A 16,513-nucleotide genomic window follows, 5' to 3' on the forward strand; every position below is an offset into this window, starting at 1 on the left:
GATTCCTCCCCGACGATAGGGCGCTAATGAAGAGAACCCTAAACCCTAACCGATCAACTCAAAGCCCGAATTCCTGCTTTTATGGCGGGAGCTTTTAGTTTTAGAATTTAAATTGGATAGCTAGGTGGGTGCTTCCGTGTGGGAAGTGGTTGAATGTTTGGCATTTGAGAATAATATCGAGAAGAACTCTGATGGAAAAATGACTCTTATATTATAAGAAATTTTGAAATCTAATGGATTACTTATTTTAAATTATGAATGGGACCACGGGGATTTTTATATTAGGAAGAATCACTTGAAATATAGTATACTCATTCACTATACCCTTAACAAATTTTGTTGTTGTGACACATAAGAAAATTAGGAATAAGGAAGCTTCTTTAAATAAAATTTAAGCATGTGATCAAACTCATTAATTTACATTATTTAATTTAACTAAGATACGCTCTTGCTTATTAAAGTGTACATTTTATGCCTAGTAAGTTATAGCTTATATTATGAATGGGGTTGCAACTACCAACTTAAGAGATGGGTTTTTATATCTACTCCAATATATATTTGAGTTAGAATCTCGACAAGGGTAGTTGCCCTCTCAAAGGATACTCTGCCCGTAAGTGGGTTCAATTCAAGGCTCCAATTTTATGGAAAATATTTTATGGAAAAGAGAAATGTTTCATTGATTTCATTAACTTATCATAATCAGAGTATATGAACTTCTATTTATAATAGAGGAAGGTAGTAGAGTCCAATTACAATAAAACTATTTTTGTCTCAATTACACCCAAACTCTAACACTTAAAGATAAATCCTAGCATAATTAAATAACTCAAAATAGATAAAAGACAAACATAACTCAAACTAGAACTCTTGTAGGACATGACCATAAGATATTGATGCCTTTGTGAGTCCTTCTTGATCTTCCAACTTATGTGATAAGGATGTTAGCTCGTGGTAATCATGATGGGTCCTACTTATTATGTGTTTGGGCCCATCTTGTGGGCCTTGGTCGTATGGGTTTGGACCTATCTTCCAACACTCCCCCTCAAGCTGGGGGTGAAAGAACAACATGAGCTCCCAGCTTGCTGCAAATGATGTTAAAATCTTTTTGTATAAAATGATACATCTTCCAATATGTCTTCATCTTCTAACACTCCCCCTCACATTGTTGAGTCCTTCCTTTAGGCCCTGCTGGCATAATATAAGTGAGAGTTAAAAATCACTCCTAGCCAGTAAGACATTGCTCCATACTCCGATCCTAATGTTAGATGTAGGGCACACTACGTCTTATGTAAGTAGTGTGTCTATCGACATTGCTCTGAAGTGTCCACCACCGTGTCCCTCCAAAGGACAACGACTCTCAAGTGGTAGGAGTAATAAAAGCCATTATAGGGGGGTAGTGGGTTTATTTATAATGGTGTCCCAATTTGGGCACTGACTCTCATGGTATTCCAACCGTGATATTTTTTAGAGTTAAAATTTATCATGGTGTCCCAATCCAGGCACCGACTCTCATGGTGTCCCAACCGTGATATTTTTGAGAGTCAAATAAATTATGGTATGAGAAAAGGTACTGAGGCCACCTCTTCTTTAATAATAATGTCTCATCCAAAGAGACATAGTAGTAGCTGTAATGTAACACAACCATCTTCCAACACGTATAACACGAACCAAAATAATAAACCTTGTAGAAGGACCCATGAAATAATCATAATCCGATATAAATATTTTTTCTTAAATGCATAAGCTTCATCTTTTGTGCTCCCAATATTTTGGTCACATAAACTTATCCACAACATATAGAATAAAATATATTTTTTTTGTACTTCTTCTCCTTCTCCCCTTCAAGCTGGGAGGTAATGGCAGTGATCCCAACTTGAACCAAATATCATAGATGCAGCAATTAGCCCAAATAACATAGATGTAGTAATAATCCCTTATACCATGGAGAAGTGAAATATTTTCCTTATATAGCAACTCAAACAGTGAAGCAAAACAAATGGCTTAAATTTGGATTTTTCAAAACAACAAAATACCAGCATGACCTTTGATTCTTCCAATGCGAATATATCTTTAAATATAGATTAGATTGACATAAAAATTTCTCCTTCTGAAACTAGACTTAAATAAATTTCATCCAAGTATAACTTCACTTCATAAATTATAATTATCAGAAGATAAATAATCTGATAGATTTCAGTCTCATCATTTGGCCGAACTAAGTACTGTTTCTCCTTTTTTTCCAACATGACCATTGACTCTTCCAAGATCAATATCTCCTTATAAAAATCATACCAAGAATTTATTGAATAGGTAAGAAAATAGACTTACATATATTTTTTTTGATATATAATTATCCATATAAATTCTCTTTTTTGATAGCATAAAATACCTTGGAAGTTGAAGCTTTTTGTTGTTGCTCGAACCTCTTCTGCAATCTGACCTTTGCTACTTCAAATATCAATTTCTATTTGTAGATAACTCAGATAAAAAATTGGTTGAATAGGTAAAATAATAGACTTACAAATATTTCTTTTGATATATATTTCTCCATATAAAGTCTAGTTCTTGAGAGCATAAAATACCTCGAAACCTGAAGCTTTTTGGTGCTGCTGCTCGAACCTCTTTTGCAATCTGACCTTCACTCATTCAAATATCGATATCTCTCTATATATAACCCCGATTGGGAAAAATCATTTTTCATTGAAATTAGACTCAAATATCTTTCTGTCAATATATAATTTGCAATATGAAAGTCTCAGTATAGATGTGAAAAACACAAAGAAAACTATGGGTGTATTGACTAAAAAAAAAAAAAACTACGAACCTAGACTTGGGGTTTAGGGTTTAGAGAAAAGGATCTCATTATCTCTATGGGTTGACCAAGTCAACTCACATAACCTGCTCTTATACCATGTTGAATTTGTGAAAAAGAGAAATACTTCATTGACTTCATTAACTTATCATAATCAGAGTACATGAACCTCTATTTATAATAGAGGAAAGTAGTAGAGTCCAATTATAATAAAACTATCATTGTTCCAATTACACCCAAACTCTAACACTTAAAGATAAGTCATAGCATAATTAAATAACTCAAAATAGATAAAAGATAAACATAAATCAAACTAGAACTCTTCTAAGACGTGACCATAAGATAAAGACGCATTTGTGAGTCCTTCTTGATCTTCTAACTTATGTGATAAGGATGCTAGCTCGTGGTAATCATGGTGGGTCCTACTTCTTATATGCTTGGGCCCATCTTGTGGGCCTTCCTTGGTCGTGTGGGCTTGGGCCTATCTTCCAACAATATAAAAACAAAAAGAACTAAGAAGTGGATCATAAATACCCAAATCTTCTCATCACATGGTAAAAGAATTCCCGTTGCACTCCAATATACCAAAACAAATATCACACTAACAAACATTTATGAAAGAGTAAATCCCCTCATATGAGTTTATTTATATTATTCCCTCAATCCACTTTTTCTTTAAAAAAATTAAAGAAATGGAGTAGTGATCAATGCATTTACTATAGTAGCAAAGGTGAATGCATTTAGTAAATGAACTACTTCACTTGAATTAGATAAGAAGGTGAATAGTTCATTTTCTTTATATGATTAGTGAGGCAATAAACCCACTCTCATAAAAAAAAAACCAAAAAAAAGGTAAAGAAGATGAAGGGAATGAAACTTTGGTGAGAACTATTGCTTCCTATAACCCTTGTCATTAGGTTTTGGTTTCTTCTTTAGGGGCCTAGTTATTTAAAGGATCAAATTAAACACTTGATAAAACTCCAAAAAAAAAAAAAATGTTCTTTGACATGGGCAAGACTAGTTATCTATAAATGTCTGAAGAGTGATAAAGATGAGAATTAATACTCAAGAGATCTCTTGAGCTTCCACAAGCATGAAAAGATAATAGTATTTTTTCTTCCCCAATAAAACTTAATCACAATTTAATGAAAATTCACAAGAATATGTAAATATGAAGATACAAATTTTGCAGTAAAATCTTTAAACATTACAAATAAAATAAAATAAGTAAATACTCCAAGAGTAGGACATAGCATGAAATTACTCTATCATGTTGTTATTGTCTATTGTCGGCTAATAAGATAAAGAAGAGCTTCAGGTTGTTGTTTTATTTAAGCATCTTACATATAGGAGTCTTATTTGCATCTTAATGAATGCATTTCTTTAAAAAAAAACAAAAAAGAGAAGAAGAAGAAGAGGGGAATAGATTATTGGTTCCATGCCCACCATAAAGAAATTAAATAATTAAAGACATGTCGATCGAAAAGGTGAAACTTCAAAATCCTAGTTAAGTATGTTATGGTTCAACTAGATAAAAACTTTATCCTTTTTACTTAAGCAATTTCTGTAAAACAGAGTAAGCTCAACCCAGGAACGTCTTATAGGGAGACAACTACGGAAATGATGGTAGGAAGCTTCCTTTCTCTTTCAGCGCCGATGGAGGCCTTTGTCCTCTTACGAGCAGAGTATCCTTTGAAAGGGCAACTACCCTTGTCGAGATTCTAACTCAAATATATATTAGAGTAGATATAAATACCCATCTCTTAAGTTGGTAGTTGCAACCCCATTCATAATATAAACTACAACTTACCAGGCATAAAATGTACACTTTAATAAGCAAGAGCGTATCTTAGTTAAATTAAATAATGCAAATTAATGAATAGATACACCTAACTTTTATGAGTTTGATCACATGCTTAAATTTTATTTAAAGAAGCTTCCTTATTCCTAATTTTCTTATGTGTCACAACAACAAAATTTGTTAAGGGTATAATGAATGAATATACTATATTTCAAGTGATTCTTCCTAATATAAAAATCCCCATGATCCCATTCATAATTTAAAATAAGTGGTCCATTAGATTTCAAAATTTTCTTATAATATAACTTGGGAGGGTAAAATAGTCATTTCATCCATCCGAGTTCTTCTCTATTTTCAGTGGCTGTGGCTGGTTCAATCGATATTATTCTCAACGTCGAGGGCAAATGCCAAACACTCACTCACTTACCAGATGGAAGTACCCACCTAACGAACCATCCAGCTATCCAATTTAAACTCAAAAACTAAAAACTCCCGGCATAAAAACAGGAAAGCCGAGCGAAGGCGTCTCCGCGAGCTCTGTTCGTCGACATCATTTAACGAACCTAACTAAAATGTCACCGCTGCTTGCTTGCCTTTCGTCATAGTTGACTCGAATCCCCTCCATAAACTCATCATGCGGACAAATCTGTTGCAATGGTGATCTCCTGTCTTGGCATTGACAGCACTCATTTGGGTTCCATACAAATTTCCCATCAGGTAGGTCCGAGCATTTCTTGGTTTTTTCTTTAAATTTCCATTGCATCTAGCGTAGAATTCGGGTTTTGAGTTGATCGGTTATCTGGGTGCTCTCTGTTGTAACAAATTCGGGCAGAATTCGGGCAAACAAAAATCGTGCATGATTTTTGGCTCGGTTATTAGTCTCTGTTCTTTTAGTGTGAGCAGCTAGCGTATTTAAGAGGCAGATCATGACGGTATTCCGGATACCGATCAACGTGCCAGTTGTTTGCTTTTACATTTCCGTAGTTTCTTTGGATTTGCTCTCTATTGATTAAGTTGATCGATCTTTACATATATGCTTTTTATCTTTGGGTTGTGTTATTTCTTGGGACGCCAAGATCTTTCAGCTGGATTTCAACGTGAGTAAAATGCCATCCTACCAATTTCAGAGGCAAGTTCTGCGTTGATTCCCTCTGTGTTTTCCCCTGTCGTTCCTCACCTAATAACTAAACATGGCCATGGCTAGTACTGTTGAAGTTGTTTTTGGCTCAATTGCATTTGCAATCTTCTGGGTCATGGCTGTTTTTCCTGCGGTTCCCTTTCTTCCAATTGGCCGAATAGCTGGTTCTCTCTTGGGAGGCACTCTGATGGTAATTTTCAGAGTTATCACCCCAGACCAAGCTTTTGATGCCATTGATCTTCCTATCCTTAGCCTCCTTTTTGGCACCATGGTTGTCAGTATCTATCTTGAGCAAGCTGATATGTTCAAGTATTTGGGTAAAATGCTCTCATATAAAAACAGAGGTGGTAAAGACTTACTCTGTCGGATTTGTTTGATTTCAGCCATCTCAAGTGCCCTATTTACCAATGATACAACATGTGTTGTCCTCACTGAATTTGTTCTGAAAGTTGCAAGGCAGAATAACTTGCCACCTGAACCGTTCTTATTAGCCTTGGCTTCAAGTGCAAATATTGGATCCTCAGCTACGCCAATAGGCAATCCACAAAACTTGATCATAGCTGTTCAGAGTGGCATTTCTTTTGGTAAATTTGCTGCAGGAATAGTTCCTGCTATGCTACTGGGGATAGTGGTCAATATGGTTATTATCTTATGTATGTATTGGAGGTTGTTATCACCAGTGAAAGATGAAGAACAGGTTGTGCCTGAACTGGTAGCTGAGGATGAAGTGGAAGAGAGATGGAAGAGGTTGTTACAGAAGACTTGTGTGTACCTTGTAACGCTTGGTATGCTAATTGCTTTGTTAATGGGGCTTAATATGTCGTGGACAGCAATTACAACAGCTCTAGTTCTTATAATTGTTAATTTCAAGGATGCACTTCCATGCCTGAAAAAGGTCAGCATTCTAATTTCCTTAAGTTTTTACATAACTTTTCTTGTACTTCTTCATTGTCTTTTTTTCAGGTTTTTTTTTCTAAACTCAGCAACTGGATTTCTTGTTCAAGATTTCACACTGAGATTTTGTTCCAATCGTTTAATCTACCAGACTCAAACTTTTTTTTTTTTTGTTTTTGCTTCCAGGTTTCATATACCCTCTTATTATTTTTCGGTGGGATGTTTATAACTGTTGATGGTTTCAATAAAACCGGAATACCGAGTGCTTTCTGGGATTTAATGGAGCCACATGCACAAATTGATAGTGCTACCGGTATTATAGTGCTGGCTGCTGTGATACTTGTTCTTTCGAATGTTGCTTCTAATGTTCCTACCGGTAAGTATGACTGCACATCTTTTTATATTATTCATAGCTTTCATTTAACTTATAAAACATTTTATAAAATTTAAAGATGTTTAATGATCAAGGGAAGCTCAAAGGATAAATTCAAGTGGTATATTAATGTGTGGACAAACACATGTTTTCTTTAAAACAAATATATATCTTTCTCATTCTTTCTTCTTCTCTTAAGTAATATGCTTAAAAGCAATGTTAGCTTTTCTATCGGTCGTGAGTTGCTAATATTGTAGTATATCTGTAATCTGTATTAATGTTAGCTTTTCTTCCATTTGCTGACTGGGTTCTTTTTATTAATGGATGGAAATATCTATTTTATTCTGTATAATGTATATCTTTTCTCTTGCAGTTCTCTTAATTGGAGTTCGTGTGGCGGCATCTGCAGCAGCCATTTCTGCAACACAAGAAACAAAGGCATGGCTTGTTTTGGCATGGGTAAGCACGGTTGCAGGCAACCTTACCTTGCTTGGGTCTGCAGCAAACTTGGTAGTCTGCGAGGAGGCCAGAGGAGCCATCTCCGCTTACACTCTCTCCTTTTGGCATCATCTCCGATTTGGAATTCCCTCGACACTCATAGTCATAGCAATAGGCTTACCTCTCATAAGGGGTTAGAAAGCAATGGATCCCCAGTGGGTTGCCTGTATACAGCACTTCTGAATTCCCATACTAGATTGTATCTTCCAGTTTTTCCTTTCCAACAAGCTGATCTCCTGCAGGGTCAGAAGTGATAACAGTCTTTAAAAAGCATAGGTAATTTTTGTCAAACTTTCATCTTGCTAAAAAAAGCTTTATTCATAGCTTTCATTTGACTTGTAAATCATTTTTTAAAATTTCTCTCATAAGGGGTTAGCTTTTCTATCGTTCTTGAGTTGCTAATATTGTATAGCCCAAGTGAAGATTCAAGTGTGAAATAACTTTTTCCTGCAAATTTCTCATGCAATTTAATGTTTTGTACTATTTCTGTAATCTGTATTAGTAGTTTAACTTGTATCTTGAAGAATATACTTCTAGCAAGAGTGTTGTTATTTTAAATATCCTTTTTTCCACCCAATTGTGGTTCAGTTGGTTGTTTAATGTTTGTTTAGTAGTACTATATATCTGTAATTTTTTTAAACGACATACAAAAACTATTCTTTTCAAAGCTTTTTAGGTAGTTTTGAAGAATAAACATGTTAATTCAACTATAACCAGTAGTTGCATGTCATAGAGGTGGTTCATCAATTTGTCTATCTGGGTTATCTGGCTTTGACATGTTCAGTTGTCCTCTGCTAAATAGTACTTCCTTAGGAGCTATAAAATGGTTGTAGTGCTGCAAAGTAAGATCACAAGTTTCTTCAAGGCTCTTGGAGTGAGATCATAATTTGATGGCCACTTTCAATGATGCATAGCACATTGCGTTGAGAACTGATGAAACCAAACATGGGATTTCCTGTGTAAAGCTTATCTAATGAGACTCAATTTAAGGAGTTAAAGATTTTAAGCTCTACAGCTCAATGATCATGCAGCAGTCTGGTAGAAGTTGCATGTGTTATCCACAATTGAGAAAATGTCCTGAGAGCAGTTCTTGTTGAAAGCATGAAACTGATGCATACTTGAATTAGAATGGAAGGAGTGCCACCATTTCCTTTGCTGACTTGGTTCTTTTTATTATGGATGGTTCTGTATAACTTATATCTTTTCTCTTGCAGTTCTCTTACTTGGAGCTCATGTGGCGGTGTCTGCAGCAGCCATTTCTGCAATGTAAGAAACAAAGGCATGGCTTGTTTTGGCATGGGTGAGCACAATTGCAGGCAACCTTTCCTTGCTTGGGTCTGCAGCAAACTTGATAGTCTGCAAGGAGGCCAGACGGGCCATCTCCGGTTACACTCTCTCCTTTTGGCATCATCTCAGATTTGGAATTCCCTCGACACTCATAGTCATGGCAATAGGCTTACCTCTTATAAGGGGTTAGAAAGCAATGGAGAAACTTCCAATTCTTAGTGGACTTGACCTGTGAATTTCATAATTTATTATCTTTGACCTGAACCCATCCCCATAAAAACCTTTCACTAGTGGGGGTGAGTTGGATTTCCAAACTTGTGTGAGAGAAGGATTTTAGGTTAGGTTCAAGGTGAGGGGAATAGATTATTGGTTCCATGCCCACCATAAAGAAATTAAATAATTAAAGACATGCCAGTCGAGTGTAGTCTTTCTGCTCATGAGAGCCTCACCATGAAAGACATCCAACACTTTTGCTTAAAGAGAGCATCACTTGCATTGCCACTGTCAGATTGGAGTCTCTTCAACCTTGTTTCTTGTCTCCTCAATTCAAGTAATTCACATGTTTCTCAATACACTTGTATTTGATGTGTTGTTTTTAAGGAATTTTTTATTTTTTATTTTTTTTAATTTTCACTAGCTAAAGCATAATATGGAGTTAACTAAGTATATTACATAATTATATCTAATAAAAAAATTATTTAATTTTCTTGTTCAAACTAATTAAAATTTCCAATTAGCAAAAAAAAAAAAAGGTTACATGAACAGAAATTACAAAAGTAAATACAAGAAAATAATATTAATAGGAATTATTTCATTTATTAACAAATGTCAATTTCATCAAATGTATAGACACAAAGTTCAAATGCTACCAAACCCTAATTGAACAAATTTCACCTAAAACATACACAAAGGAATTAATAATGATTTCCTAAGTATGTGTACAAGAGACTATTTAGACATAACCCCTTAAGTGCACTCCTACTTACCTTAAAATAAAAACTAGAACAAGGTACAAGGTCCATTTTATGTTTGGCAATGGGGTCACATTTAAGTGGTCCATTCAAATGATGGAGCCTCACATTGGTATTAATGAGTCCATTTACAACTTGATGGAAGGGATATTTTTACTTGACTCATGGAATAAGTCCTAGAGGAAGAATTTGGACATGTCTCATTGTGACAAAACAAAAAAATCCCCAATCCTTGGAGTCTAGGTCACACTCAAACAAGCTGTATAAGTAGACGCCTATACTGACCACAGTCAAAGGCCAGCTCCTTATTATTGACGAGGAAATGATATGGATTGAAATAGACCAGAGTTTGAATGGGTAAGTTTTGAATGGTTTGGAGGTGGGGTGAGGAAGGAGTCGACAACTCTCTTCCAATCATTGATATAGAAGTTTCAACCATATAAGCCTTATTTCTTATAAATTTGTGTTTACTTGAATATAGATTTCTAACGTTTCATAGGAAGTTCCCTGATCGATATCAATTCTAACTCTATCAATCGATATTATTCTGAACGTCGAGGGCAAATGCCACTCACTTCCCAGACAGAGGTACCCACCTAGCTATCCAATTTGAACTCTAAAACTAAAAACTCCCGGCATAAAATTTCACCGAGCGAAGGTGTCTCTGCGAGCTCTGTTCGTCGACATCATTTAACGAACCTAACTAAAATTTCACCGCTGCTTGCTTGCCTTTCGTCATGGTTGACTCGAATTACCTCCATAAACTCATCATGCGGATAAATCTGTCGTCCCAAAAGGAAAAAAAGGAAGAAATTCGAGACAGGTAGAAAAACTTTTCACTTGAGATAATGTAGGTGCCTGTATGGTGATCTCCTGTCTTGGCATTGACTGCACTCATTCGGGTTCCATCCAAATTTCCCATCAGGTAGGTCCGAGCATTTCTGGGTTTTTTTCTTTAAATTGTCATTGTATCTAGTGCAGAATTCAGGTTTTGAGTTGATCGGTTATCTGGGTGCTCTCCATTAGCGCCCTATCGTCGGGGAGGAATCAGTTTTCGAGCTCGTGCTTGCTGTGTGCTCGCACTACTCTCGTTGATTTCTTTGTATAAACAAAGCTTTTGGGTCGTCTGGTTTTTTGTGTTCTGTTTGCTGTTGGAGATTGTTGACGTGGGTTATGCAGCTTTCTTCCCTTTTTTTCTTGTTTTGGGCTAGTAGCGAATGTGCATTGCTGTAGTTGGGAAGTGCTTTTTTTCCTTTGGGATTTTCTAACTTTAGGTGACTTGGATATTTATATATCCATGTCTGCGAATTCTTTACCAATTGTTGACGCTTGTGGAGTGATCGACTAAATAACCATTTCTTTGTGGCTGTGTTGTTAGTCTCTGTTCTTTTAGTGTGAGCAGCCAGCGTATTTAAGAGGCAGAGCATGACGGTATTCTGGATACCGATCAAGGTCCCAGTTGTTTGCTTTTTATCTTCCTTGCCTACAGTTCCGTTGTTTCTTTGTGTTGCTCTCTATTGGTTTAGTTGATCGATCTTTACATATATGCTTTTTATCTTTGGGTTGTGTTGTTTCTTGGGACGCCAAGATCTTTCAGCTTGATTTCAACGTGAGTAAAAGGCCATCCTACCAATTTCAGAGGCAAGTTCTGCGTTGATCCCCTGTGCTGTCGTTCCTCACCCCATAACTAAACATGGCCATGGCTAGTACTGTTGCAGTTGTTTTTGGCTCAATTGCATTTGCAATCTTCTGGGTCATGGCTGTTTTTCCTGCGGTTCCCTTTCTTCCAATTGGCCGAACAGCTGGTTCTCTCTTGGGAGCCATGCTGATGGTAATTTTCAGAGTTATCACCCCTGACCAAGCTTATGATGCCATTGATCTTCCTATCCTTGGCCTCCTTTTTGGCACCATGGTTGTCAGTGTCTATCTTGAACAAGCTGATATGTTCAAGTATTTGGGTAAAATGCTCTCATATAAAAGCAGAGGTGGTAAAGATTTACTCTGTCGGATTTGTTTGATTTCAGCCATCTCAAGTGCCCTATTTACCAATGATACAACATGTGTTATCCTCACTGAATTTGTTCTGAAAGTTGCAAGGCAGAATGACTTGCCACCTGAACCGTTCTTATTAGCCTTGGCTTCAAGTGCAAATATTGGATCCTCAGCTACGCCAATAGGCAATCCACAAAACTTGATCATAGCTGTTCAGAGTGGCATTTCTTTTGGTAAATTTGCTGCAGGAATAGTTCCTGCTATGCTACTGGGGATAGTAATCAATATGGTTATTATCTTATGTATGTATTGGAGGTTGTTATCACCAGTGAAAGATAAAGAACAGGCTGTGCCTGAACTGGTAGCTGAGGATGAAGTGGTCTCTCATAGGTTTACACCTGCAACTCTGTCTCATCTAAACTCATTAAATTCCCTAGAGTCGGGCCTTGTAATTGATGGAATGGTGCATACCCCTGCTACAACTGGGGAGTCAAGGAACAATGAGACGTTCAGGAGTCCATCAAATTCACTTCAAAATAACTCACAGAGAGTATACAGTGCTAGGATTGATTCCGATAAGAGCTCAATTGTTTCAAAAGAGAATGATGGTCTTCCTCAGACGAAAGAAGACACTGGATCTAAAAGAAGTCTTGGGATGGATAGTTTGAATCATGCTACAGAAAATGGGGGATCTTTAAAATATGTAGATGAGAAGGAAGAGAGATGGAAGAGGTCGTTATGGAAGACTTGTGTGTACCTTGTAACACTTGGTATGCTAATTGCTTTGTTAATGGGGCTTAATATGTCATGGACAGCAATTACAACAGCTCTAGTTCTTATGGTTGTTGATTTCAAGGATGCACATCCATGCCTGGATAAGGTCAGCATTCTAATTTCCTTAAGTTTTTACATAAAAATATAAACCTTTTCTTCTTCTTCTTCATTCTCTTTTTCTAAGTTTTTTTCCTAAACTCAGCTACTGGAATTCTTGTTCAAGATTTCACACTGAGATTTTGTTCCAATCGTTAACCTACCAGACTCAACTATTTTTTGTTTTGTTTTTGCTTCCAGGTTTCATATTCCCTCTTAATATTTTTCTGTGGGATGTTTATTACTGTTGATGGTTTCAATAAAACCGGGATACCAAGTGCTTTCTGGGATTTAATGGAGCCACATGCACAAATTGATAGTGCTACCGGTATTATAGTGCTTGCTGCTGTGATACTTGTTCTTTCGAATGTTGCTTCTAATGTTCCTACTGGTAAGCATGACTGCACATTTTTTTATATTATTCATAGCTTTCATTTAACTTGTAAAACATTTTATAAAATTTAAAGATGTTTAATTGTCAACGGAAGCTCAAAGGATAAATTCAAGTGCTATATCAATGTATGGACAAACACATGTTTTCTTTAAAACAAATATATCTTTCTCATTCTTTCTTCTTCTCCTAAGTAATATGCTTAAAAGCAATGTTAGCTTTTCTATCGGTCTTGAGTTGCTAATATTGTATAGCCCAAGTGGAGGATTCAAGTGTGAAGTAACTTTTCTGCAAATTTCTTATGCAATTTAATGTTTTATAGTATTTCTGTAATCTGTATTAATAGTTTAACTTGTATCTTGAAGAGTATAGTTCTAGCAAGTGTTGTTATTTTAAATATCCTTTTTTTCCAGCCAATTGTGGTTCAGTTGGTTGTTTAATGTTTGTTTAGTCGTACTATATATCTGTAAATTCTTTGAAAGACATACAAAAACTATTCTTTTCAAAGCTTTTTTAAGTAGTTTTGAAGAATAAGCATGTTAATTCAACTATAACCAGTAGCTGCATATCATAGAGGTGGTTCATCAATTTATCTATCTGGATTATCTGGCTTTGACATGTTCTTCAGTTGTCCTCTACTAAATAGTACTTCCTTAGGAGCTATAAAATGGTTCTAGTGCTGCAAAGTAAGATCACAAGTTTCTTCAAGGCTCTTGGAGTGAGATCATAATTTGATGGCCACTTTCAATGATGCATAGCACATTGCGTTGAGAGCTGATGAAACCGAACATGGGATTTCCTGTGTAAAGCTTATCTAATGAGACTCATTTTAAGGAGTAAACGATTTTAAGCTCTACAGCTCAATGATCATGCAGCAGTCTGGTAGAAGTTGCATGTGCTATCCAGAATTGAAAAAATGTCCTGTGAGCAGTTCTTGTTGAAAGCATGAAACTGAAGCATACATGAATTAGAATGGAAGGAGTGCCACCATTTCGCTTGCTGACTTGGTTCTTTTTATTAATGGATGGAAATATCTATTTTATTCTGTATAATGTATATCTTTTCTCTTGCAGTTCTCTTACTTGGAGCTCGTGTGGCGGCGTCTGCAGCAGCCATTTCTGCAACGCAAGAAACAAAGGCATGGCTTGTTTTGGCATGGGTAAGCACAGTTGCAGGCAACCTTTCCTTGCTTGGGTCTGCAGCAAACTTGATAGTCTGCGAGCAGGCCAGACGGGCCATCTCCGGTTACACTCTCTCCTTTTGGCATCATCTCCGATTTGGAATTCCCTCGACACTCATAGTCATAGCAATAGGCTTACCTCTCATAAGGGGTTAGAAAGCAATGGAGAAACTTCCAATTCTCAGTGGGTTGCCTGTATACAGCACTTTTGAATTCCCATACTCCTGTAACTTTAAATCAAATGGCTAGATTGTATCTTCCAGTTTTTCCTTTCCAACAAGCTGATCTCCAGCTGGGTCAGAAGTGATAACAGTCTTTAACAAGCATAGGTGATTTTTGTGAAATTTTCACCTTGCTAAAAAGCTTTAAATGTACTCTGTCGTTGAACATTATATAATGATGAAGATTTCGGATAAAAGCGTTTCACAGGCAACTGAAATTCTGAAACCCAATTGCACTTGAATTCCTCACAGCTGAAAAGAGTTGATGACGACCCAGCAGTTATTCAATTAAATTTGATAGAGATCCGAAGGGATCTATCTGGCGTATAATTCCTTTCAGAACAGCTTTTCCCATCACATCAAAACAGCGAAACGAGAAAGGTATCGATGAGAACCCAATTCTGATTTGTTACAGATCCGTGATCTCAATTACTGTGGCTCACCCTGACGGTACATATTCCATTACTGGGATTGGAACATCCACGTCTCCGACAGCCCTTAAACATCTATTTTTATGATATCTGTCTCTACTGGTGCGAATGGGATCCAAGTGTCCATTCAACCGGTTTTTTTATTATTACTTTTTTGCTGTCACTTTTGTTTTGTTGCTGAATCGTGGTGTTTTGATGGAATCCGAATGGCACACATACTCTCGGTCTTTTATTTTTTTTCTTGTCCGTGGCTGAAAATCCTCGTTTTATCTGCCAGCTTTTGGCATTCTACCTTAAAATTCTTATTGCAGCAGAGAAAACTTCTGTTACTGTTCTCATGCTGGACAATGAGAAACGCAGATTTTCCTGGGAAAATTGTTGCAGTATTTTTCACGCAAGGCTTTATAAATGACTAAATGCAGTACAAATGGGGTATTTACTTATCTTAGGTGGGTATTTTTCTTTATTTCATGAAACATCTTTCTCACACTTCTTCCCTGTGCCTAAGTAAGATCGAGTGAAATTTGAAATGAAGCTACGGCCTACGTAATTCAAAGTAAGAAAGATAGCTTTTATCAGGAGTGACATTCAAATGGGATTAGGTTGATGTGGTCATTAATGGGTGACAAAAATTCTAAGCTGTTCATTGTGACTTGAATCCCAGGAATTTATCGCGCTGTTGAATTGAAGCTCATGCAGGATGCCGCATTGGTGCCATTTATTTCCTGAAAATTGCTTTTCACCTAGAAAGCAAGTTTTTTCAAAAGCTTATGTCCTGTAGAAGAATTCAGTGTGGCTGTTGTTAGGTAAAATCTCTTCTTCTCTTTCTGAACAAATGAAATTGTCTACAGGCAAGGATCCAATACTTCTGACAAATTGCATCCACCAACTGGAAGCAGTCAAAGTTATGACAACAGCTCTGCTCTAATTTATTTGTCATCTCAAGCGACTGAAGCTAGACCTCAAGCCGGACTACCATTTACTCTCTGGATGTGCTGCAAAATCTAACCGACCATTGAGATAATTGGCTTGAATGGTATGTGTCACATCAGTTACTTTAGCTTGAATTTCTGGCATCCTTTTACCAAAACATTTTGATCCCACCATTATGTGGTTGAGGAAAAGACACGTTGTTTGTTTTCATTGTGTTTGTGTAAATTCCTCTAAGAAAACCATCAGATGATGGCCCTAGTGGTGGATTTCTTTAAAGATACGGAGGCCTTTGAGATGATTCCCACTACTTAAACGGACAAACAATAATGAAAGTTTACGCACTGACCCAGGATTTTTTTTTAATTAACGAATGCCCATCAACTGTTAGCGTAAATTTCTCCTAGACATATCTTATGAGAGCCTGAGTGGCCTCTATGAGGAAAGTTTACGCACTGACCCTGTATATTTATCAATCAAACGAATGCCCTGCAACTGTTTGCATAAATACTTCAAAGACATTGTCTTATGAGAGTCTGAGTGGTGTATTTTTAAGGTTTCAAGGCCTTTGGGATAACTCCCACTACTGGAACTCCTAAACAATGAGGAAAGTTTACCCACTAATCCTGATTACCTTTTCATTGAGCTAGGTTATCCAATGAATGAATCTTAATGACCACGAAGACGCACTATTACATCATTGTCACTACCTAATTGTAGAAAC

At 36.6% G+C, this 16,513-nt stretch overlaps 2 protein-coding genes across 3 annotated transcripts; both read left to right on the forward strand.

Moving 5' to 3' along the window:
• Positions 1-5,803: 5,803 nt before the first annotated feature.
• Positions 5,804-9,203, forward strand: LOC137944759 (silicon efflux transporter LSI2-like). The gene is made up of 4 exons (XM_068790499.1): positions 5,804-6,646; positions 6,832-7,021; positions 7,392-7,792; positions 8,731-9,203. The coding sequence occupies exons 1-3, from the start codon at positions 5,804-5,806 to the stop codon at positions 7,652-7,654; spliced, it is 1,296 nt and encodes a 431-aa protein (XP_068646600.1). The 3' UTR covers positions 7,655-7,792; positions 8,731-9,203.
• A 1,411-nt stretch (positions 9,204-10,614) lies between these two features.
• Positions 10,615-14,535, forward strand: LOC137944177 (silicon efflux transporter LSI2-like). 2 transcript variants are annotated; one of them, XM_068789749.1, is made up of 4 exons: positions 10,616-10,699; positions 11,363-12,646; positions 12,838-13,027; positions 14,101-14,535. In XM_068789749.1, the coding sequence occupies exons 2-4, from the start codon at positions 11,468-11,470 to the stop codon at positions 14,361-14,363; spliced, it is 1,632 nt and encodes a 543-aa protein (XP_068645850.1). In that variant the 5' UTR covers positions 10,616-10,699; positions 11,363-11,467; the 3' UTR covers positions 14,364-14,535. The 2 variants fall into 2 exon arrangements, with proteins under 2 accessions (XP_068645849.1, XP_068645850.1); XM_068789748.1 differs by having other exon boundaries at positions 10,615-12,646.
• Positions 14,536-16,513: the final 1,978 nt, after the last annotated feature.

The sequence above is a fragment of the Aristolochia californica genome, unplaced genomic scaffold (genome assembly GCF_029961685.1).
Source record: "Aristolochia californica isolate CCGP_79_NKW_82.1479 unplaced genomic scaffold, dmAriCali1.0.hap1 SCAF_11, whole genome shotgun sequence".
Taxonomy (NCBI): Eukaryota; Viridiplantae; Streptophyta; class Magnoliopsida; order Piperales; family Aristolochiaceae; genus Aristolochia; species Aristolochia californica.

Excerpts from the sequence above, each read along its gene's own strand:
- LOC137944759 (XM_068790499.1), top strand. The coding sequence starts at position 5,804 with ATGGCCATGGCTAGTACTGTTGAAGTTGTTTTTGGCTCAATTGCATTT. Across the intron at positions 6,647-6,831 it reads CACTTCCATGCCTGAAAAAG|GTTTCATATACCCTCTTATT; the intron begins GTCAGCATTCTA and ends TTTTGCTTCCAG. Across the intron at positions 7,022-7,391 it reads TGCTTCTAATGTTCCTACCG|TTCTCTTAATTGGAGTTCGT; the intron begins GTAAGTATGACT and ends TTTCTCTTGCAG.
- LOC137944177 (XM_068789748.1), top strand. The coding sequence starts at position 11,468 with ATGGCCATGGCTAGTACTGTTGCAGTTGTTTTTGGCTCAATTGCATTT. Across the intron at positions 12,647-12,837 it reads CACATCCATGCCTGGATAAG|GTTTCATATTCCCTCTTAAT; the intron begins GTCAGCATTCTA and ends TTTTGCTTCCAG. Across the intron at positions 13,028-14,100 it reads TGCTTCTAATGTTCCTACTG|TTCTCTTACTTGGAGCTCGT; the intron begins GTAAGCATGACT and ends TTTCTCTTGCAG.